The sequence below is a fragment of the Notothenia rossii genome (genome assembly GCF_949606895.1).
Source record: "Notothenia rossii genome assembly, chromosome: 10".
Classification (NCBI taxonomy): domain Eukaryota; kingdom Metazoa; phylum Chordata; class Actinopteri; order Perciformes; family Nototheniidae; genus Notothenia; species Notothenia rossii.
In genome coordinates this window covers 23,639,749-23,662,483 of record NC_136908.1, presented here as the reverse complement: position 1 = coordinate 23,662,483, position 22,735 = coordinate 23,639,749, and the positions used below count along the sequence as shown (strand labels likewise).

General features: G+C 39.1%; 2 protein-coding genes across 8 annotated transcripts in view; both read left to right on the top strand.

The window, feature by feature from the left end:
* Positions 1 to 9,735, top strand: part of flot1a (flotillin 1a) — a 20,512-nt gene extending 10,777 nt beyond the window's left edge. Inside the window, exon 13 of one of the 2 annotated variants that reach the window (XM_079654741.1) lies at positions 9,682 to 9,735. In XM_079654741.1, coding sequence (XP_079510867.1) covers positions 9,682 to 9,714 — 33 coding nt within the window. In that variant the 3' untranslated portion in view covers positions 9,715 to 9,735. Of the gene's footprint in view, positions 1 to 1,162; positions 4,421 to 9,681 lie in introns of those variants that run through there. The other variant, XM_079654742.1, reaches the window with a different exon arrangement.
* Positions 8,323 to 22,735, top strand: znf384a (zinc finger protein 384 a). 6 transcript variants are annotated; one of them, XM_079654735.1, is made up of 12 exons: positions 8,323 to 8,554; positions 9,682 to 9,735; positions 10,586 to 10,653; positions 11,481 to 11,793; positions 13,003 to 13,125; positions 13,482 to 13,645; positions 13,757 to 13,833; positions 15,358 to 15,582; positions 17,865 to 18,032; positions 18,627 to 18,705; positions 19,030 to 19,188; positions 20,059 to 22,735. In XM_079654735.1, exons 2-12 carry the CDS (start codon positions 9,687 to 9,689, stop codon positions 20,461 to 20,463), a joined length of 1,830 nt encoding a protein of 609 aa, XP_079510861.1. In that variant the 5' UTR covers positions 8,323 to 8,554; positions 9,682 to 9,686; the 3' UTR covers positions 20,464 to 22,735. The 6 variants fall into 6 exon arrangements, with proteins under 6 accessions (XP_079510861.1, XP_079510863.1, XP_079510865.1 ...); XM_079654736.1 differs by lacking the exon at positions 8,323 to 8,554 and adding an exon at positions 8,570 to 8,886; XM_079654737.1 differs by lacking the exon at positions 9,682 to 9,735 and having other exon boundaries at positions 8,326 to 8,554.

The window sequence follows — 22,735 nt, the reverse complement described above, 5'->3', positions numbered from 1 at the left end:
CATGCTCAGAGCAGCAGACTTCAGATAATGGTTAATGGTCCAGCCTTCAACATGTCTGTGCCATTAGGTAGTTTTCCTCAAAAGCAATATCGCTATAACTCCTATTAAAATGGTCAAAAAGTGCTCAAACTTCACATGAGTGCTAACAGTCCAGCCGTGAAGGCATCTATTTGACAGTTTTAAGATTTCTTCAAATGCCGTTGCCTTGGCAACACAATGCTCACTATAAAACACGGTTTTCTCACAACTTCAGTTCAAATGCTCGAAATGGCCCAAAACTTCACAGGTTTGGTAACGATGCAGCCATCAACGCATCTAAGCATATTATGGGGTGTCATCAAATGCCGTGGCCATAGCGACAGATCATTCGCCATCAAGTTAGTTCAAAAGTTTGCAGTTCAAATATTCTGCTGCTTTTCCAAGACTTTTTACTTTCTTTTCTTCTCTCATCACACATTCAAGCCCCCAGTGTTCATGTATCATTTCAATCTAAATTCTTCACTTTCTTCTTGCACATTACATTTCAGCATAGCAGTTCAGCGTCAGCTTTTCAGCATAAAACATTCCCACTTTCAATTTCTTCAGGAATTGCATTCTCTAGTTATTATTATCATGGGTTGATTTAGGGCAGTGACACCACAGAACTAGAATGAGAGTAGGACAGATATTACCATTCGAATCAACACAGCAGGATAGTCTGGGCGACGGGCATCTTTATGTGAAGCGTTGCCATTGCAAATAACTTTTTCTTCCACATTCTATTCACAATTACCATAACAACATTTCCATCCTTTAGACTTTACAGAGACCACATAAAAAAAACATTTAAAAAGACAATACAGAAATGTCACATAACAGACAAGCAGAATAAAACATGAAATACTAATGTAACATAAATAAAGAATACAGATTAAAATCAACATGGGAAAGTCCTAGTGACGCTTTGTGTTAACAACTAAATTATGATCATCTTCTCTCATTGTATGACAAATTCATACGAATATAGTTGAGTTACTTTAACCAATGGTGCAAAAAAATACCCAACAACAATATATTAACAATATATTAAACTAATAAGGTTAAGTTATAATGCATTATTAATACAAAGAAATGATACATGGAACTTAAAGAAAGATCTCCCTCTCTTGCCCTCTTCCTGCAGGTGACCTCAGGTACCGGCTGAAGAGAAACAGCAGTGTGGTGACCGGACAGATCCACTCCGGCTCTTTGCATGAGTCTGCTCCCACTAACAGCCTCTCTCCTCTGCTCCCATTTAGTCTTCAGCTGTGATTCGGAGTTGCGAAAATATCATATTTGATCACCGATATGTGATCTGAAGATGTGATATCTATGTGATCTGAAGTACTTTGCTCCTCTGGCTACTGTCACTGCTGTTATCTCGGTTGTTGTTTTTATATATGCTACTGTTTTTTTAAAATGACATTGATCATAATCACATGACATTCAAATTACAATTCTTCCACATGCTTTATTTAAAAAAAAAACAGACTGTGACTTAATTCACTTTGACTTTACCAGACTTTTAAATGCTTAAGAACAACACCTTTAACAGAAGCCTCTTTGTATCCCATACTTTTTTCCCCCCATTCATTTTAAAAGTCATTTTTCTTTTCATCCCTGTTTTTCTCTCTGCAGTATGTCACATTGTGTGTGTCTGTGTTACTGTATTGAGAAATTATGTATTTGTCTGAGTCACTTCCACTGTCTGTGTTTTAAATGTCTCCTCCATAACTGCCTGTCCACTGCCTTGCTGCCAAACCTTAAGTGCATCTTAACATGAGTTTATAACACAAACACGGCTTAATTTCCTAATCCTTCTAACATGTCATAGTCTAATACTAGAACAAAACCACCGCCTGTGGTCATGGCCATCACTCATCCTCATCATGGGATTTGATTAGTGTAATCATTTTGAAATTAGGTTTTTCAAGTTGTCATGGATGGTCTAAGCCAGGAGTATCAAACTCAAGGCCCTGGGGCCAAATCCGGCCCGCGACTTCATTTTATGTGGCCCCACAAGAGCTTGCAAAGAATATATGTTTATTATACGGTTACATGCTACTTTACAGAAGCACGTTGCCCATAAACTACATGTCCAATGCATCTCAAATTTGACTTTTTTTCTCAGAATTTGACTTTTTTTCTTCAAAATATGCTTTTTTTTCTTAGAATTTGACTTTTTCTCAGAATTACATTTCTTTTTCAAAAAGTCTCAATTTGGCTTTTCTTTTTAAATCATTTTGTGACATTCTTACTGAAGAGACTTGCAATTATTTGCCCTAGACTTCTGCTTTCAGACGTAGTTAATTATGAAGTTATTACCCTATCCGATAATAATCCAATGCAGAGGCAAAAATGTAATATAATACATTATTTGATATATATATTTAATATTTTTATATGTATTTTTATATAGTCTTAAAGTTACAACCGGCCCTTTGAGTGCAACCATAATGCTGATGTGGCCTGTGATGAAATTGAGTTTGACACCCCTGGACTAAGCACACAGGTAATCAAAATGATAATGCAATGTGTTAACCTGTATGCCATTACTACATACTTTCTTTATATCCGTCATTGATTTCCATTTTCTATTTGTGTGTTCTCCATTCATACTAACTTCCACTTGCTGAATCAGTGTTAATATTTGTTATAGCCCCTTTGCTCAAAGCATACAAGTATTATAATTTTAAAAAGCAGTGCAGCAGACCCATGCCACACATTTCTCTGTGACTTAAATTATTAGCAAAGGTTGTGCAGGTTCACTTATACTAACCCACCCATATGTCCATCTCCCTTGACTTTATTTCCTAAGCTCTTTAACATGTTACTAACTAGTTGATCTTTTTTTAGATCTGTCATCAGAGCACTGCAATGGTCACTTTACAGCCCTTTCTACTAGATGCTTATATTGTTGGCAAGCCTAGAAATGTAAATCTATGTACCTTTAACTTCACTGTAAGTCAGCCTATCTATACAACATACAGTACATACAATGTATATATGTAATATGATAAGAGAATGAAACTCTTAATTGATCAACTATAGTCATTATGATATGCTGAAAGTCCAACAGATCTTGGCTAAAACGGAAGCTAAAAAAACTCAGACTTATGGTTCAGGCTCCCTTGAAACTTGTACAGCGTACTAAATGTATTGTATGCCTAAAGGGAAGTGGGGCACCATTTGGGTTATTGTGAAATTTATGTAGCAGCTCTCATAAAGAGGTAGCTTGTGGAGCAAGTGGGTAGCTTTAACCTTAAATTGTAGCATTGGGAATACCAGAGTTTCCCTTTGAGGTAAATGTATGGAAATGCTAAACTGTAAAGTATTCGTGTTTAATTTTTAAGGATGACTGTTTACAGCTTGTACTTCAGGGGAAGGATTGCTCGGCTTTGGTCAGGAACTGGTCAGGAATGATTGTTGAAATAGATCAAATGAGAAGTTGGTTGATTTATCTTTCTTTATTTCACTGTATTCTGGTCAATCTTGCTGTATTGTGTGCTGTATTGATTTGTTAATTTATTTATGATGCAAAGTTAATACTAATCCAATAATTGTAAAACATTTAAAATGTCTAGCATTTTATAATAGTTATTTCATAAATAAAGTCACTCAGAATGATATGCGGGTAAAGGTTTAGGAGCTAGCTCTGAAGTGTTAGTTCTTAAAAAGTGCTCTGACTTGCCTTATTCCATAACTGTATCACACTGTCACCGGGCTGGGTGTTCAAAACAAGTTTTATGTTGGAACTGTATTTTATAGATCTAGAAAAATAAATGCATGTCTAATTTATTTTGACAGCACTGAACCTATAATAATATTTTTCCTCCATGAAAGACCGGCCTAAACACCTCACTATTTATCCATCTGTGGCCATGTGTGTTTCCTTCGAACTGCTGATTACAGCACAGCCAAATGTGTTGCAATGGCATTCTGAAAGTACATTCAATCTATTAAAAGATGGATACTAGTGTTTTGATGCATACTTGTTACACTAACTATAACTTTATTATATGCAAATGCATATGTTTTTAGTCAATACTGTGTGGCTTTAATGTGAAATTACCAAAGTAGAAGGAAATGTATTGGCTAGCTATAGAACTGTGATCTCTATTTTTGGGATTTTTTAATTGTAATGGTACTCAGTTGCACTTCATATAGATATTTATTCAGTCTATATTTGATATTGAATACAGTACTGTTTGCTTCACACGCCACCATTAACAACTTTAACTAAAGGCAGTGTTTTAAGGTAAATGTATTTTAGGCTGTAAAGTTTTCTGTGTTATTTCAACTCACTGATTTGCACTTTGATGCTTTGTAATTACTGTCTGTGCACATGTTTCAATCCTACACAATAAAGTTTCTGTTTGTTAAATGGAAACCAAACTGTGTTCTCTGCTATTCTGAAAGCAGAACAATTACATTTGATATTACTAGTCTTTACTTTTTTTTTTTTTTTTTAATTTATTTATCCAGGTGTATCCCATTGAGTTCATTGATCTCTTTTTAAAGTGAGACCTGCTCAAGTAGCTTCCACATGAACCATAAAAAAACATAAACAGAACAACAAAAGGAAATCTTACAGCATCATTACAGGGATTACAATTTACATAACTATCCACATGAACAGGTACCAACAGCTTCCGATTGAGTAGCATCCAACCGAGCTTTAAAAACATTTAGTGGTATCAGATTGCTCAGTTTCCATTTAAATTGCAGACTATTCCAAGACAGTGGAGCTGTGCATCTAAATGCTATCTTCCCTAAGACAGTCCTAGCAGTTGGCACATTTAATAAAACTACAGCATGCGATCTCAGGCAGTAGCCACTTACAATTCGCCATGAGATCAGGGAGCAGATGTAGGATGGAAGTTTCCCAAACATGGCTTTGTATATGAAAATGTACCAGTGACTGATCCTCCGTACAGTTAGCGAAGGCAAACAAGCCCTCGCATACAGGGCACAGTGATGGGTTAATGCTTTACAGTTTGTCACAAATCTCAGTGCGCTGTGATACGCAGCATCTAACTTGACCAGGCAATTGGCAGGTGCATTCATATAAATCAAATCACCATAGTCCAGCACAGGTAAAAAGGTCACAGTGACTAGCCTTTTCCTGGCCTCAAGCGAGAAACAGGAGTTGTTCCTGTAGAAGAAACTTAGCCTAACCCTCAGTTTTTTAAGCAGGTTATTGACATGACGTTTAAAAGTGAGACAATCATCCAGCCAGATACCAAGGTATTTGTAACAGGTAACCACTTCAAGTTTTATTCCTTGCGTAGTTACAATATCTACAACAGGCTCTGGTGTCTTTTTAGCTTTTGAAAAGAGCATTACCTTGGTTTTATCAACATTTAAAAGAAGCTTTAGTTCAGAGAGCTGAGTCTGAATAATGTTAAAAACAGCTTGCAATTCAACAACAGCCTCCTTAATGGAGGGACCTGCACAGTACATCACGGTATCGTCCGCATAAAAATGTAAGGTTGCTCCATCGACATTTTCACCTAAACTATTGATGTGGATGGAGAATAAAAGTGGACCTAAAATAGAACCTTGAGGAACACCATTAGTAATGTTCAACCACTCAGAAGACAGCCCATCAAAATGAACACATTGGGACCTTTCAGAGAGGTAGTTCACAAACCACCCCACTGCATGGCTGGATATGCCAATACTGAGTAGCCTCTGCTTTAAGATGCGATGATTGACGTTATCAAACGCTTTGAACAGGTCAATAAATAGAGCTGCACAACTCCGCTTATTATCTAAAATACTCGACACATCTTTCATCACTTTCATTGTGGCAGTGATGGTGCTATGTTGCTTTCTGAAACCTGACTGATGTTTAGGTCATTTGTACATAAAAACACCTTTAACTGTTCACTCACTAGGCGTTCAAGGACCTTAGCCAGAACTGATAATTTAGAGATGGGCCTATAATTATTTAATAAAGTGGCCTCCCCACCTTTTAGTAGAGGCAGGACATAAGCTGACTTCCACAATTTTGGAATTGTGTTTGTGCTGAGGGAGAGGTTAAAAAGAGTAGTGAGAGGTGGAGCAATAAAATCTGCAGCTTTCTTTAAAAAGAAAGGTTCTACGTTGTCCGGGCCAGCCGGTTTCTTAGGATCTAACTTGGTTAAAGCTTCACGAACAACATCAACAGTAAAAGGAGTAAAACTAAAAGGGTTTTCCAAAACACGTTTTTCAGAGTCACAGACTGTGGTTTTCACAGAAGCAGAGTTAGTGACAGAATCAAACAGAGAGCCACAGGACACAAAATGCTCATTAAAACAATTTAACATAGTGGCCCTGTCCGATATAGTGCCAGATGCTGTGGTAATGCATTATATTTGTACGTTTGATTTGTGCATGTGTTTGGCCGTATATATGTGTTCCTGTTTTTATTTGTCATCAATGGGCATGTTTTGTTGTTTTTTAAATGTAACTGCATGTTTTTAGGGGACCCTATGATGGAGTTATTAAATGCATGATGGAGAAATACACTGTTTTGTAAAGATTAACTAAATGTAATGTTGATTTAAGATGTCCGGTTACATTGACAATCCCTTGGAGCTTGAGTTTTCTACTATTAGCACTGAGCTGCTCCATTAGAGCTACAGTGCCTTCTAAGGAGTAACATTACCAATACATTGAAATGTGTTTTATGCTCAATAGCCATGGTGTCCAATCAAAGACAAACAATTCATTATTAATTGATAATCATAATACCGAATCCACACACTGAGAGGATAATTAATACACCGGACGTCTGCAGTTGTGTTAAGTTAGCTAGCTGAAATATTACAGGAAATAAGAGAGTTTTGTCTTTAAATTCAATCATAAATATTCTAAAAGAAAAGGCATTCATGCTGGGCCGGTTTTTGGCATAGGCCTAAGGCGCCAGATCTGGGGGTGCGCTGCGCTGGTAGTTCTGGGAGGGGAAAAAAATTGTTTGGAACGTTGGTGCTAATCCTAATTTTCGGCCTTGATGTAACAACATTCATAATTAATTCAAGCTAACACCCTTTTCACCACGGTTACACTTTTCATTTGCCCTGTACGATGGGCGCTGTAAGTGATGAAAGTGGGAGATTTTGACTTATCAGGCATCCGCAACTCACAAAGCCAAAGTGCGAGCGAGCAAGAGAGAGAGAGAGAGAGAGAGAGAGAGAGAGAGAGAGAGAGAGAGAGGGCCCGCATCGGTACAGCGGATTGTTGTTGGATTGAGGCTGATAACTACAGCTCAGTGAGGTAAAGGACTCTGAGGGTTAAGATAGTTCACTTTAGTCTAAGTTATCTCAGTGGGTCTCAAACGGTTTGGTCACAATTTATGAAAACAAATATTTCCAAGGCACAAATTTATAATTATTAGGATAAATAAAAACAGGTTTGAATTCATTCCAATGTATACTATAGGACAGTAAACCAAAAATATTGTTTAAAACTGGAGAGATAAAAAAGATATGCATAAATAAATGTTAACTAGGTAAAATAAGTTATAAATGAACAACAAAAATAAAATACACTACATTTATTTCTTATTGGCTATGGTAGGTTATTGGTTATGTTCACATACTTATTTGATTATTAAAATGTAAACCGATCTTTTTCATATGGGTGTTTAAAGTTGTACCCCCTAGATCAGGTCTCTAGTAATTGGGCACTCAAAGTGCACCAGATTGAAGCATTTTACTTTTAAATGTTAAAAAAAATCTTGCCTAACTTTTCACCCCCTTACGGTGCCCCTGCCTAGAGGATGTGACGTTCACCCCCCAATTAAAAGATGTTCTTACAATAATGAATACATTTGAAACCTTCTTATATAACCAACATGTCAATACGTTTTAGTTTTTATAGTGTTTTGGTCTTGGTGTAGAGATTTTTCATTTATTCTTTATATATTATATTGTGTAGTCCTTGGAGGGGGGGGGGGGGCACTAAATCATAATCTCGCCTAGGGCACCAAAATGTCTAGAACCGGCCCTGCATTCATGTGCAAAAAGAAAGAAAAAAGTAAGTGGAACCAACACATTATATATGGAGAGTGTACTGCTGAATAGGAAGTCTATTAAATATAAATATATGAATTTACTCAAAAGAGTACAGTTCATGGTATGCTTTCATTAAATTGTCCACTTATAATAATAATATGGAAGCCAATTAATATTAATAAAAAGTCATGACCAAAACAAACTTTTCCTCAAATTACGAATTAGTATCTGAAATTAATGAGACATTTTCTTAACATTTAATTTGAATTTTCCAAGCCACTTATCATCTTGGCTTTTGGTTAACGCAATGGTTGTTAATCATTATGGGTTTTATTTTTTTAAGTTGTGACCGGAAACGCCACTGTTTACATCGGATTTACTTGACACTGCTGAAGAGAGCTGGAGGGAAAAAAAGGGAAAAAGCGAAGAAAAAAAGGCATATGTGAAGGGATTTGAGGGGCGGATTTGGACAAAGTTTCCCAACTGTCCCGACCCGAGGAGGCTCCGGGGGGGTTGCAGGGGAATCCATTCGACCGGTAATTAACACTGGAGTTATTAGTCGGCTGTTAATGAACTGTTATTTTCAGTGTGTCTGAGAGCGCCTTCGTCCCGACCGCCGGAAGTCTGCATGAAGCTGCGTCTCCTACAGAGTCGACGGCGTTTTTTTTCACTCTTGTTTTTTTTTTTATTCGAGACTTTTTTTCTCTTTTTTTCTTTTCTCTGAGCGAGATGAGCAGAGAGTGAGGAATGGAGGCGTAGAGAGGAAGAGTGTTTGTGTTTACTTAGCAGCAAGCTAGTTAAGCATATGATTATACAGGCCTCCTTGTTGCAAAGCAAGCCAGCGAACAAAAGCAGAACATTAATGGAGGCGAGTTAGCTAGCACCCCTTGTCTTGTTGCGTTAACCAGCTAACGCCATGTTTGTTTATAACCCAGATAGCTCATTACGCCTTTGGCAGCTGGTTAGCTGCAGTGTGACTCATCTATGTTGGGTGCTTCGCAAAGGGTTCCCACGTTTAACCGTGTTATGACAAATTCGTATTTACATGATTTCCTCTATCACTGCTAACGCAAGCTAGCAGTTGTGTAGCCAGCTATTGCCCCTCATCAAACATGGCTCTCAGAGCACTGAAACATTGACTTTGTATTACACTTATGATGTTATGTAAATTAACTACACCCTGTTGGAACTCATTTAATTTTCCTTAAAGCTTGCCATATTATTTATGTAAAGGTTGTGCATCTGGGGAGGGGAGAAAGGGCTCATGAAGACAACCTAAAACATGCATTGAGTTATGTTTTGCATGTATTATACTGTTACCTCAGGTGTTTCAGAGTTTATTTTATTAGTCTATAACGTTGTTATGTTAAAAGTGTAATTGTCATGGGCCTATGCTCCCTTCAATGTCCTAAAAGTTAAAAGTTAGACATTTAAATATCAGTTCAGCTTTACTAACATGTTATTACACGCTTGCTTTTCTTGGCATGTTAGCACAATGGCTATGCATGGCATTCACAATCTTCACCTGCATACAGAAAATCCTACCTCAGAACTTCTTCTTTAACTATTGGTCTGTACCACTAGCAAAGTATGTGGAAATAAAGTGCAAATGCATGCTAAAATAGAACAATGAAACTATGAAACTTCCTTCCTTGTGCTACAGAAAACATGTTGCCTATGTGTCAGTGGGAGATGATCGGGAAACAGAAGATCAGAGGTTTGATAATGAAAAGATAGACAGTAGTCTTTCAAACACTCCGTTTTGTCTCAAAAAAACATTTGCACTCTTAGAAGGGATGACACTTTCAACACATAATGTAAGAGCATCTAGTTTGGAAGAACAAGCCTCTCTGTTACCTTTTTCTGTCAATAAATGGTTATAACATTTTGGCACAGCATTGGGTTGCATTCCAAAACTAGACACATTAACACTGATGAAGCAACCACTCTAATATTGTGTTATGTGTTATTAGCAATGCAAACTGTGTAAGAAACTAGTGTGGAAGTGCATGGACTGTGTTGCAGAACATTATCAAAAACCTCAAAGACTGATTATTGTTAATTCTTTCTCAACTCTTGCCTCTTCTATCCTCCTGTAGATGTTTTTTTTTTTTGTATATATCCATCCCTGCGCGGTTGAACATCTTTGCCTGATTCCTTTCACATCCTCTTCTCTGTTAACCTGATTAAATATTTCACAAAAGCAATACATCTAACAGCGTTATCCTAAAAGCATTTCCCTTTAGCATTCAGTTGTGTAACAGCCATCTTACACGTTTAGCTGGGATCCCTATAAACAATAATTGCTTTCATATCAGAGTGGCTGATTTAACAGCCACAACACAAATGTTGTATCTGATGACTAATCTGAGTACTCCACACTGACTCTGAAAGTTGTTCGGTGAGTCATCCAAAGAAGGAGAGGATTTATGAAAAGGAAACAAACCAAGATGATTGAAATGCAGCAATGCATGGTCTCGTTTCACGCGAAAAAAACAGAAGCATAGGTAGAAGGAGGAAGAGGAGGAGGACAGGTGTTTTCTAAGTGTGTTGCTTTTTAATTACAGAAATAATGGACGATTCCCATTTCAACTCATCATACTTTTGGTCTCCCGTCCACACTGTACAAGGACAGGTAGAGACAACCTTATTGTCCTGAAATACACATTATAGCATGGTGGTATGTGCTATCAAAACAATTATGACATTTGTGGAAATTCTTTAAACATTACATGACACCAAACAATGATTTGACCCTAAACATTTAGTGAATAACACCACCTAATAAAGCTCGCCCAGTTGGTGAAGTTGGTTTAGTCTCACACAAAAGCTGTTTGAATATTCTTGATATGTGAAGGGTTCACTTGATCACTCCTGTCCTCACCTCTTCATCCTCTCTTTGTTCCTTGTTTCGTTTACTTTTGGCACCTCACATTACCTTTGTTCAATCTTCTCTCCCATTGACTTCTTCTCCAAACTGTCTTCTCCACACATGGATCCAACTCATTATTATTTCCTCATTATCCACCTGCTCTGCTTCCTTCCCTTTTCTCTTCTTTCTTTCGTTGTTCCACCATCACCCATTTTTGTTGTTGTACCTTTATTACCTCACCCTTTTTCCTTGCTATCTATATCACCTCCTTTTGCTACTGTTTCCCCATCCTCTTCTCCTCCTCCATCCTTGTGTTTTCCCTTCCATCCTTTCCTCCTCCTCTTCTGTCCTTTCCCATGTCCATTTCATCTCATTTGATTATGCCTGACCTCCCGTCTTCATACACATGGACCCTTCTTTTCCTCACCTCTTATCACTCCTCACCGGTCTTTCTCATCTCCCATGGAATGTAACTCTTCATTTTCCTACCTGTTCTTACTTCCTCACCCCTCCCACACTGCTTTACTTTCTTCCCATCCTCCTTTTCTACCTCTTACCCCCAACCCGCCCCTCTACTCATCCCTCTCTAGATCGAGAACGCCATGTTCCTGAACAAGGCGAAGGAGCAGCTGGGTCATGAGAAGGCCAATGCGCCCTCCTTCCAACACACTTCTGCCACCTCCACCTCCTCCCCCCACTACCCCACGGCGGTGCTTGCCACCCCGGGCTCAGTGGACGCAGGGTCCGGGGTGCGGTTGGTCCCCAAACAGGAAGGAGGTGGTGGATCAGCAGGGGGAGGTGGTGGCAGCCTTGGGATGAGTGTGCTGGGCGGACACCAGCACCAGGCACACACCCAGAACATCACTGTCGTGCCTGTGTCCTCTGCAGGAATCATGACTGCAGGTGAGTGGGCTGCACTTATTTACATTTCTGTATCCTCTCTTAATATTTGTTTGTTGGTATCACTTTAAAAATGTGTTCATATGAGTCACTATGTATATGTAACTGCAGCTGCTAGAAATCTTTATGTGAACAGTTTTCTATGTAATCTTAATTGTCTCTTCGTCTTCAACTAGGGCTTCACAAATAATCGATATTGATTTGGACTAGTAGAATATTCAAATTCCATTATGTGCCATATTACTTAAAAGGCAAAATAAATTAAAATACCATTCCAAATTAAAGAGGCCCTATTATGCACATTTTCAAAGTTTCATATTTGTATTTTGTGCCTCTTCTTTGACATGTCTCCAAGCTTTAATGTTCAGACAACTCTTTATTTTTCTCACACTGCCTTTGCTGCAGCACCTCTTCTTACCCTCTGTCTGAAACCAGAGCCCAGTCTGCTCTGATTGGTTGTCTGGACAGCTCTGTGGTGATTAGTAAAATGATTAGAGATGTCCCGCCCCTTAGCCTATCATGTCAGTGTTTGAACGTTAGCCAATAGAAGGGTGAGTGTCCGTAATGATGTCAGTATGAAAGAATCCAATGGAAGCGTGTCAGGCAGGGGTGGAGTGTGTGGGACAAAAACTCCCTTTGGAGGGAACATAGGGATTTTAGCCTTTGCAGACCATTTACATGCACCAAAACCTTTATACCCAAACATCACAACAGGGCCCCTTTAAAGGCATTATAGATTAAAATACCATTCTGTGTTGTGTATTGGGATTTAGCTTGAGACTCCCGGCATACAAATCATATTACAGATTTACAGATTTAAGAAAATGTTTTTGTTTAGTACGGATACAAATTAAACCATGATAATTTTGACATATTTACAATGATAATTTCCTCTAACATCGCAAATCATATTGCAATTGCAATATCAGTCAAACCATTGCAATTAGTTATATTTTCCAAATCCTGCTGCCCTATACTACTTGAGGCGTGTGGTGCAGTGGGTTGTGCATTGGTATTCGGATCAGGGGGCCACAGGTTCGAACCCCTCTGCAGTCAGCATGTCGTTGTGTCCCTGGGCAAGACACTTCACCCCAAATTGCTCCTGTGGGGATTGTCCACAGTATTGAGTATGTGAGTCGCTGAGTCTAACAAGTAACATGTAATGTAATGTTTGGACCAATAACAACATCACCCTTTCTCTTCTCCTCTCAGCGGGGTTAGTGTTCACCACCCCTCAAGGCACTCTGGTCCCCACCTCCTCCACCCAGTCATTTGTTGCCGGACACCCCACTGCCACCACCATGATCGTATCTGCATTGCACCAATCAAATGCAGGTAAAACGAGGCCGCAGTTCCGTCACTTCAGTCATTTGGTTAATGGTCATTAATCAAACTGCAGTTGAAGGTTTACGAATTGATTGAGGAATATAGAAGCTTTGTCAGCAATGTCTTACAGTAAAGTCCTCTCAGTAAAACTGGCAGCCAAAACCTGCCTACTGTAAACATTTTTGGCCACCATTTAGTGGAGCAAATGGGACTGACCAACAAGGGCACCATGACACAAACTGAAGATATTTCTTAATTTATTCCTGAAATTAGTTAGTTAGGCTAGAAACACAAACATCAACTTCCTGTTTTTGACCCACCATGCATTCCTTTCCTTTCTTTCTACACTTTTCTCTTGTTTCCAGACAAGAAGGAGGACATTACTGTCCCCCCCGCGGTCGTCATGCAGATGCCATCAAAGCGAGGCAGAAAGAACAAACAGATGATGGGCAGAATGGCTGGAGTGGGAAGGGTCCTCCCTCCAGGAAGTGATGCATTAATATTGGCACACCTTGCAGCTGGTGGACAGGTGAATTGAATGATATCTTAATAATATTTTGTCTTTAGCAGTAACTGATTTTCTAGTTGATTGTCAGTGTTTGCGCCTTTTATCACATCTAACATGCTGTTATTGTGTTAGCACCACAATGCTGATCCATATGACCTGTCAAATGATGAGGATGAACACACCAACAAAGATGGCCCTAAATCATACAGGTAATGGAAAAACAATGAGATTACAGAAAAGTATTATCCTTTGTGGCGTCACCAGCTTTTATGCACATTTAGAGCAGGTCATCTTTAATAACAGACATTATCGTCTGTATTTTTCAGTGATGCAAATTAGTCGCTTTTCGGCACCTCCCGCTTATTTAACGCTGCTTTGGGTGACTTGTGTAATTCGTGGAGAACCGAAGAGTTTTAGTTTTGGGGGGGGGTCCGTTAGTCCGTCCGTTAGTCCGTCCGACGGATAACTTCTCACTTCAAAAAAGAAGAAGAAATCTAGATTGCAAAATAATTAAACAAACGAGTGCCTGTTTTTCCTGGCCAAGGACAGGTTCCTTGAACACAACACGAGCGTAACGTGTCTTCACGAGGTTATGTCTCGTCTGAAAGGAGTGTAGACTAGACTAGAGTGCTGACGGAGAGCACCGGAACGCCGCTCCAGCTCTTCAAATATTGCAGTACCCATAAGGAGCCGTACACATGCCGCAGTGTTTGCGTGGCTGTGTCTTTAGTTGTAAGCACAGTGGCGATCTGTTGTTATTAGCATCTGGTTAGCTAGCTATGCTAACGAATTTAAAGAGCTTTTCTACAACCAGGTGGAAGAGAGCTCTCTCCTGAGAGGCTCAAATAACCTCAGCTCAGTGAGGTTAAGGCACACCTTGATATGATCATTATAGTTATTAACGAGACATTAGAGACTAAATGAAAAACAGGTATAAAATACTATATGACAGTAACAAAAAAGTTGTTAAAAATAACAAGAATAGAGTTTAAAAGGGGAGTGATTTGTAAAATATCCAAAAAGAAAAATCTGCTTACAGTTCTGTTTCAAATGGGTGTTGAGAGATGTATCCATAGATCTCCTCATGTTGCTCTCAAAGTGCACCAGATTGAAGCTTTTAACTTCAATATATAAACAAAAATCTTCCCGGGGGAGCATGCCACCGGACCCCCCTAGAGGAGGTTAGCTCCTCCCCACTTAAATCATGTTCACATGGATACTAAATACATTTGCACACATCTTGTGTCCATATCTTTCTGTGTTGGTGGTCATGCCACACCGTGCACATGCATGCATGCGCGAGTCATGGTAAGATATCTGGATTAAGAGGTTGCTTTTTCTTTGCACAGCATGAAAGAAAGGCCAAATGAATTGGCTGTGATTTTAGTTTTTTTAAGCAGAGGTTGAGTTCAATCATTTGTACGGCCCTCGGAGGATGTTGTAAAAATTGAAAGGAAAAAGGTTCCCCACCCCTGCTGTAAATAATAATAAAAACCCTTGAGTTATAACTTAACATCTCTGTCTCCTATTGATCTGAGTATATTATAAAGAATAGCCAGTTAATTGATTATAGCACAGGCCTTTGTCAGATGGTATATTACGCTGTTTTTTTCCTGCTTCGAATAGTTCTCTCTTTTTTCACCATACCTGTGTTTGCATCACCGATTTTTAAGCCTACACCCAACCCTGAATTAAACCTCCTTCCTTGTCTCTGTTACTGCTCACTTGTCCAGGTGTCGGATGTGTGCAGTGACGTTCTTCAGCAAGTCAGACATGCAGATCCACTCCAAGTCCCACACGGAGGCCAAGCCCCACAAGTGCCCCCACTGCTCCAAGTCGTTTGCCAACTCCAGCTACCTGTCCCAGCACATCCGCATCCACAGCGGGGCCAAGCCCTACTCCTGCACCTACTGCCAGAAAACATTCAGGCAGCTCAGTCACCTCCAGCAGCACACACGGTACTGGACTGAGTGTGCGCGCGCGCGTGTGTGTGTGTGTGTGTGTGTGTGTGTGTGTGTGTGTGTGTGTGTGTGTGTGTGTGTGTGTGTGTGTGTGTGTGTGTGTGTGTGTGTGTGTGTGTGTGTGTGTGTGTGTGTGTGTGTGTGTGTGTGTGTGTGTGTGTGTGTGCGTGTGTGCGTGCGTGTGTGTGTGTGTGTGTGTGTGTGTGTGTGCACGTGCGTGCCTGCTTTGCATGTGGTCTCTGTTGTTAAAGAATGTGTCAGTGTGGTCCTGTGTGTGGGGACTGATGAAGGAAAGGGTGGTGGGTTGGAAATGTGCCAGGTTCTTTTGGGAGAGTGTTGCCAGCGTAAAAAGCTCTACGCCTCAAAACGAGCAACACGTGTACCAACTCAAATGTAATAGCGGTTATTAGCTTGTTTTTTTACTTTATTTATCAATTAAGATCAATTCCTTTCTGGTAAGTGGTAATTGTCAGGACAGGAAGCCAGCTTAGTCATTAATTGACATTAATTGCTTTGATCACTCACAAGTCAAATTTTATTTTATTTATTTATTTAACAGGTACAGTGCAAATTAATTAACATTGCTGTAAATGTGCCAGAGTTAGCCAAGTTTTCGTCTGTAGTCCCTGGACAGATTTGAAAAGTCAGCCTAAAACACATTTCATTTGTGTCATTGCATAATACATACTGGGTGGATGCATGCTACACTGTTCTCTGGAGGAGGTTAACTTACAGTGGTGGAATAAGTACTCTATTATTTATTATTTCTGTAAAAGTAGCAATACTACAGTGTTAACTTAATATATATAATATAAATACTTTAAGTACCAAAAAGGAAAGTACTCATCATGCACAAGGACTTATTCAAGGACAATATATTTTTTTATTATGCTGCTTATAGTTGTTGATGCATTACTTTGTTCATCACTTGTTGCACTGGGTAAAAATGGGGTTTATTACAAATACTTTATATATACTGGGTAACTTAACCTATAATATTTTATAATAATGTATTAGTTGATTTTATTTTGTAATTAAAATCTAAATCAGAAAGTAGCTAGTAACTAAATATGTACAATAATTAAAAGTATTTGAGTAAAACTTACAACATTTGCCTCAAAAAGGGAGGAACCTTTTTACTGAAGTACAGTACTTGAATTGATGTACCGGTACTTAGTTACATTTCACCACTGCGAGTTACTATTAAAAACATATCAGTTTGGCTTGGTAGCATATGAATGCTGCCTTTTCTTAGCTATTATATTCTATCTGGATCCACCTTTGCTTTTACAATAATAATAAAAACAAATCCCTCTTTTGTTTGAGGCACCTTATAAAGACCTTTCCCTGTCATTTATGCCCCTCGTAAAGTTAAAACATCCCAATTAAAAAAGGCAGTGAAAGTGCAAAGTAACTCTAAGGAGATTAAAGGCACTGATTATGTTTATTAAATGACAAGATAGAAAGAAAGATAGATATAGAAAGTCAGTCTATTTAAATAACAAGTGCATATTCTTTATTTGAAACAAAACACGTTCCTTATTACCTTTTTCATTCTTTTAATGGACTGCAGACAGCCTATATGTTCCACACACCCTCGTGATCATATTTACAAAGCAGATAAAGCTGCTAACTCAACATTTAGATGGATTTGACTTGTATTACATGTTACTACCTGTGACCATGTAAGTGATGAAAGCACCCGCTCCCGTTCATGCCGCCATGACTCATGATTTTGACATTACCTGCCTTGTATTTTTATTTACCTTATTGCGACGTTCTGGCTGTGTGGGTTTCAGGCCATTTTATTTTACATTTTAAACAGGAAGATGGGCTCCACTGGCCTGCCACACATCTTGCATTTGGCAAACATGATATACTGTACACACACTCAAAGCAGAGCACACCAACGGAGAGAGAGAGAGAGAGAGAGAGAGAGAGAGAGAGAGAGAGAGAGAGAGAGAGAGAGAGAGAGAGAGAGAGAGAGAGAGAGAGAGAGAGAGAGAGAGAGAGAGAGAGAGAGAGAGAGAGAGAGAGAGAGAGGAAAGCGTGACTGTGCCTGCTGTATGTTTTTGTTCTGTGTTTTCACAACTCAGACACAGCACAAAGAGCACACTTTCTAATGATCTATGATCCACGCAATCGATATCACAATCTGTTCACTTTACAGCATGATTTGGTTAAACGTGAGCTTTGGTCATGCTGTAGCTAAAGAAATCTCTCGCTTTTCTCTCTCTCTTTCTCTTCCTCACCCCTCCAACCCTGGTGTCCCGTGTTAGAAACCACACCGAGTCCAAGCCCCACAAGTGCCCCCACTGCTCCAAGTCGTTTGCCAACTCCAGCTACCTGTCCCAGCACATCCGCATCCACACCGGGGCCAAGCCCTACTCCTGCTCCTACTGCCAGAAAATATTCAGGCAGCTCAGTCACCTCCAGCAGCACACACGGTACTGGGGTGGGGGGGGGTTCAATGTCTGCTTGTGTATTTATGTGTGCATTTATGGGAGCAGGTGCGCAGAGAGTTGTGGCATTGTGGTTGTGTGCATCTTTTTGGCCTTCTTTTGTGTGTTTAGCAGCATCTTATAGGGGAGGTATGCCTTGTTGTCAGGCGGTTTTGTCACAAAATAGTTGTTTTAATAAATAAAAGCATAGTAAGACATTAAGAGTGGCTTAAAAAGGTCAACGATCAGCTAAAGCAACGACCTGTCCTATGGTTATGTTCTTTTTTGGGTGACTTTAGAATGCATATTTTTTATAAATGCCACAATTACATGTCTGAAGATATGTTCTGCCACTTGTTGCCTGTTTGAGTCGTAAGGCAGGGTAGAGTGTTATATAATAACATTGATGGGGTACAAATAATCACAAAAGTTCTCAAATCCTTAGACGTAATCATTTATAAAGCCACTCACCGAAAGAAGCTACATTTTTGGGCAGTACGGAAAGGCAAGAGATTCACTCTTACCTCCTTTTGTAAAGTGCAGTGATAAAGTATTAGTTGTTTTGCAATCAACTAATGGTTTGCTTTACTGTTTTTTCAGGATTCACACCGGTGACCGACCGTACAAGTGTAACCATCCAGGCTGTGAAAAAGCTTTCACTCAGTTGTCCAACCTACAGGTAAATTAAATCACAGGTTTGATCCACGCTACTGATCTGGTCAAATGTCCCCTTGTAAGACCTTTTCTGTCTCTTTATTGGCTCCAAAAAGTTGAATGTCAACTTTATATTTAGGTTTCATTAAACAAAATAAATCTGTCTTTAAGGGGTTATAAATGTTTCCAGTGTAACCAAGATCAAGGTAAATATTGTTCTTGGCCCATCTTAAATGACATTTTCTACTGTTTGAATAATAAATGTTGAAAAACATCCTCAGATTGTGAAGCTGTGTATTTGAAAATAATCACATATTCATTTTCCTAAAGTGTATTCCTCTTCCCACAGTCTCACCGTCGGCAGCACAACAAAGACAAGCCGTTTAAGTGCCACAACTGTAACCGTGGTTACACGGATGCAGCCAGCCTGGAGGTGCACCTGTCCACACACACAGTGAAGCATGCCAAGCTGTTCTCCTGCGGCCTCTGCAACCGATCCTACACCTCGGTGAGCTCTCGGACCTGTCAGTCACACATCAGACGTTCAGTGGTTCACACAATGCACACACTCTGGCCTCAGTATGACAAAAGAAAATACATCATTATTCAAGATTGATCGAAGATTGTCCGAGTAGGCACATTCATACAAAGAGAGAGAAATGCACACTTAATGTTTAGAAAAGCATTAAACAAATGGGTAAAATGAATGTAGTAACATTAGCAGCAGCATAAAATGGCCCGCTACATTAAGTGCTCTAGGTATATTAAAAACATCAGAATCAGAAACAACTTTATTAGTTACACAGCAGAGACATTTAAATTCTTACAGCAAAGTAGACAGTTTAGATAAAAAGCTCAATAAATAATAGACGTTGAGTTAGGGGGCAATCACTTTGATAAAAAAAGTCAAATAAGTACACATCCAAACTTGAAAAGATATAAGTTGCATTATACAGGTAAGTGAACAAATAAAATAAAATATGATGTAGCATCCAAAGAATACATGAATTAAATGCAAATGAGTATATACTGTACGGTGTTACATCATAGAAGTGTTTTTGCAGTCTAAAGTAGTGCAGTAGAATCCAGGAATAATAATATTTAATTGTACAAAAAGAAAAAAATCCCTTTTTTGAACACTATATTGAACCTGATAAGTGTCGTGCAATGCTTTGCTTGTGATGTTAAGGAGACACACAACTTCAGGACAGGTGCTTTCAGAAGGAAGACAATTATAAAGAGTAAGAGGTGTCTTTTAAAACTTGAAGGCCCTTATTTTGAGGTCTACCCAAAGAGAGAGTTGACAGGAATTACAGGCTTGGAGGTTTGTAATAGCTGTGCCGTCATGTCTTGTACTTTTCTCTCTCTCCAACTCCAGGAAACGTATCTAATGAAACACATGAGGAAGCACAACCCCGACCCGCTAACAGTGGCCGCGACATTCGCCGCTCAGCAGTCCCAGGGCCTCACACCGGGGGGGGGCAGGGGCCGGGGCCGTGGCAGAGGGAGAGGGGCTGGAGGTGCAGGCAGAGTGGGCCAGCTCCACAGCCAGAACCCCAACAGCCAGAACCCCAACCCTGGAGCACCAGGCAGCTACCAGCAGAGCCAGCAGCCCCCCGAGGCTGTGGTCCAGTGCCCGTTCGACCTGCACCAGTACAAGACAGTGTCAGCCAGCGAGATCCAGTACAAACCGGTCTCTGTGGCAGACCTGCCAGTGGCACACAAAGACCTCTGCCTCACCGTCTCCACCTCAGCCATACAAGTGGAGCACATGAACTCATAGATAGAGTCTTCACACTTTGAGGAATTACTGATTGAGTCCGCAGTGTAAAAAGGTTGATATAAAAAACGTAATTTAATTCTATTCACTATTAAGTTCTTCTTTAACAGGAAAAAGGGCTATGTTAAATCCCAATGCAATTTTTTCCTTCATTTTAAGAAGCTTTAATTCTGAGTAGAATAATAAATTACTTGTTAGAACACAGATATTTTACAATGTGCTTCTCGATTCCTGAGCCTACTTGTGCCAAGTATCTCTCAGTAGAAATGCTGGTGTTGGACACTGATATAAGCAGTTTATTATTTAGGCTAAAGCCACATTACTTCAGTTTGTGATAACTTAACCAAAACCTAATCTGAGATCACGTTTGGCTTTTACATCATTATGAATGAAATGGTGATTAAAACCAGACCTGAATTTCTCTAAAGCATGTTTAATCTAATTTCAACGAGTCAATGGACTTTTGTAAAACAGACCTAATACACTGATCCGAAACCAGCAGTCCTCTGAGGATTTTGATAAAAGAGGCTCACTGGTGTCGCTTCTCTTTTTTTTATTGCATTGTTTGCAATGAAGATGTAAAATATCTGTACATTTAAAAATGACACTTCTCTCTGCACGTTTATGGTACAGGGAACGATGTAATTTTGAGCACATTCAGATCACATTAATCTGAACATTCTGCATTATTTAGTTCAAGCCAAAACAAGGGAGAGAAACAAGACTAACAAAGAAGAAAGACTGTAAGGAAGGACTTAGTGAATAAGTGTGGATGACTTATGAATGACACCTTTTACTGTACATCGAGGTTGGATCGGGAACGCTAAATTGGAACCAGAGAAAAGACCACAACAAAAGAAGGGCTGGAGAAGGAAGATGATGAGGTGTTTTATTGGATCAGCCTAAAACTTGGCTGAGTCTTGAATTGTTCACTTCAGAAATCATGAGGGGGGGTTGAGGAACCATTTCCTTGTCTGAGCCCAAAGTATTGAACAAAAGAGACGGGCCGCTTTAAGAATGCACTTAATATGAGAAATCTGCAACAAAGTGAGAGAAAAACGGTTCTTGGTGGGAGGGGTCAACGAGAAAGCACTTGATGAAGCTTGTACTTCATGTCTATGTTTGTCATTATTGTACTTTTTTTTATATATCATATGTATGTATTTTTCTACCAACAGAGAAACATGTGAACAAACGCTGAGAGAAAGCATAGTGATGCATGAATGTGAAGGGAACAGAGAGACAAGTCCTAACGGAGTGTTTTTGTCCCATTATTTTTCTTTTTGTTACCATTCAAAGAAAGTAGTAAAAAAAAAAGGCCCAACACAACATAGTCAGTTGTTGGGGAAATAATGATTGTGTGATAAAAATGGCTGACAGGTACTGTTATCTTTTTTTTTTTTTATAGAACTATTCATACATATTATTACTACTTTCATTATAACTATTTCAAATCGTATCCACATTATTATCAATCTGAGGCATTATGGTATTGCAGTATGCTGTATAGAAAATACTTTTTTCTCTGTAAAAGGGAAGTATGTCCTGTGTAAAGAATTTATGGAAACTAAAGGAACTCTTGTTAGCATGTGCCAAACCATTGGCTGCCTCGCAGGTCACATCGATCATAACTTAAAAAACCTGCCAAATAAAATAATTTCAAGGCCTGAGAAGTTTGGGAATAATTTGAAAAGTTGATGACGCTATCGGAAATCGTTTGATCGAATTATGATGTTTTTGACGACGCAACATTTCCTGCATTTTAAGCCCTGCTCCCCCTTTGCACACGGTGATGTTTATTCTAATAAGGATGTAACATAAAATGGTTTAACTAAATTAATATTATAATACTTAATGTGTAGCAATATAGACAAGATTATTGTTGAAACAACAATCTTGTTCACCAATGAGAATTCCTTCAAACTGAGAGTATAGTTTAATGACTAAATTATAGATCTGTGACCTGGGACACTGCTGCCATGTTTTTGTGCACACGCTATCTCTACCCAATCAGAATGTGCAGGCAGCCTGTAACCGACTGCTTGTCTTCATTTATACTTCTTGTATTTCATTGTGACTTTTTATGAAAAATAACAGATTCTCAATATTCTTGTTAATGTTATTACTGATGCTCCTGATAATAGTACAGTTATGCCCTCTTATGCTACTCTTGCATACTGTATGCACAATTACACCTCTTGCTCATCTGAACAGACTGTTTCTTCCCTAAAGGAGAATAAAGTTCGAAAAATTGTTTATGATGAAAAAAACGCAA

Coding starts and splice junctions, on each gene's coding strand:
- znf384a (XM_079654735.1), top strand. CDS start 9,687: ATGTTGCCTATGTGTCAGTGGGAGATGATCGGGAAACAGAAGATCAGA. Junction 11,794..13,002: donor TGCAGGAATCATGACTGCAG/GTGAGTGGGCTG, acceptor TTCTCCTCTCAG/CGGGGTTAGTGTTCACCACC. Junction 18,033..18,626: donor CACCTCCAGCAGCACACACG/GTACTGGGGTGG, acceptor CTGTTTTTTCAG/GATTCACACCGGTGACCGAC.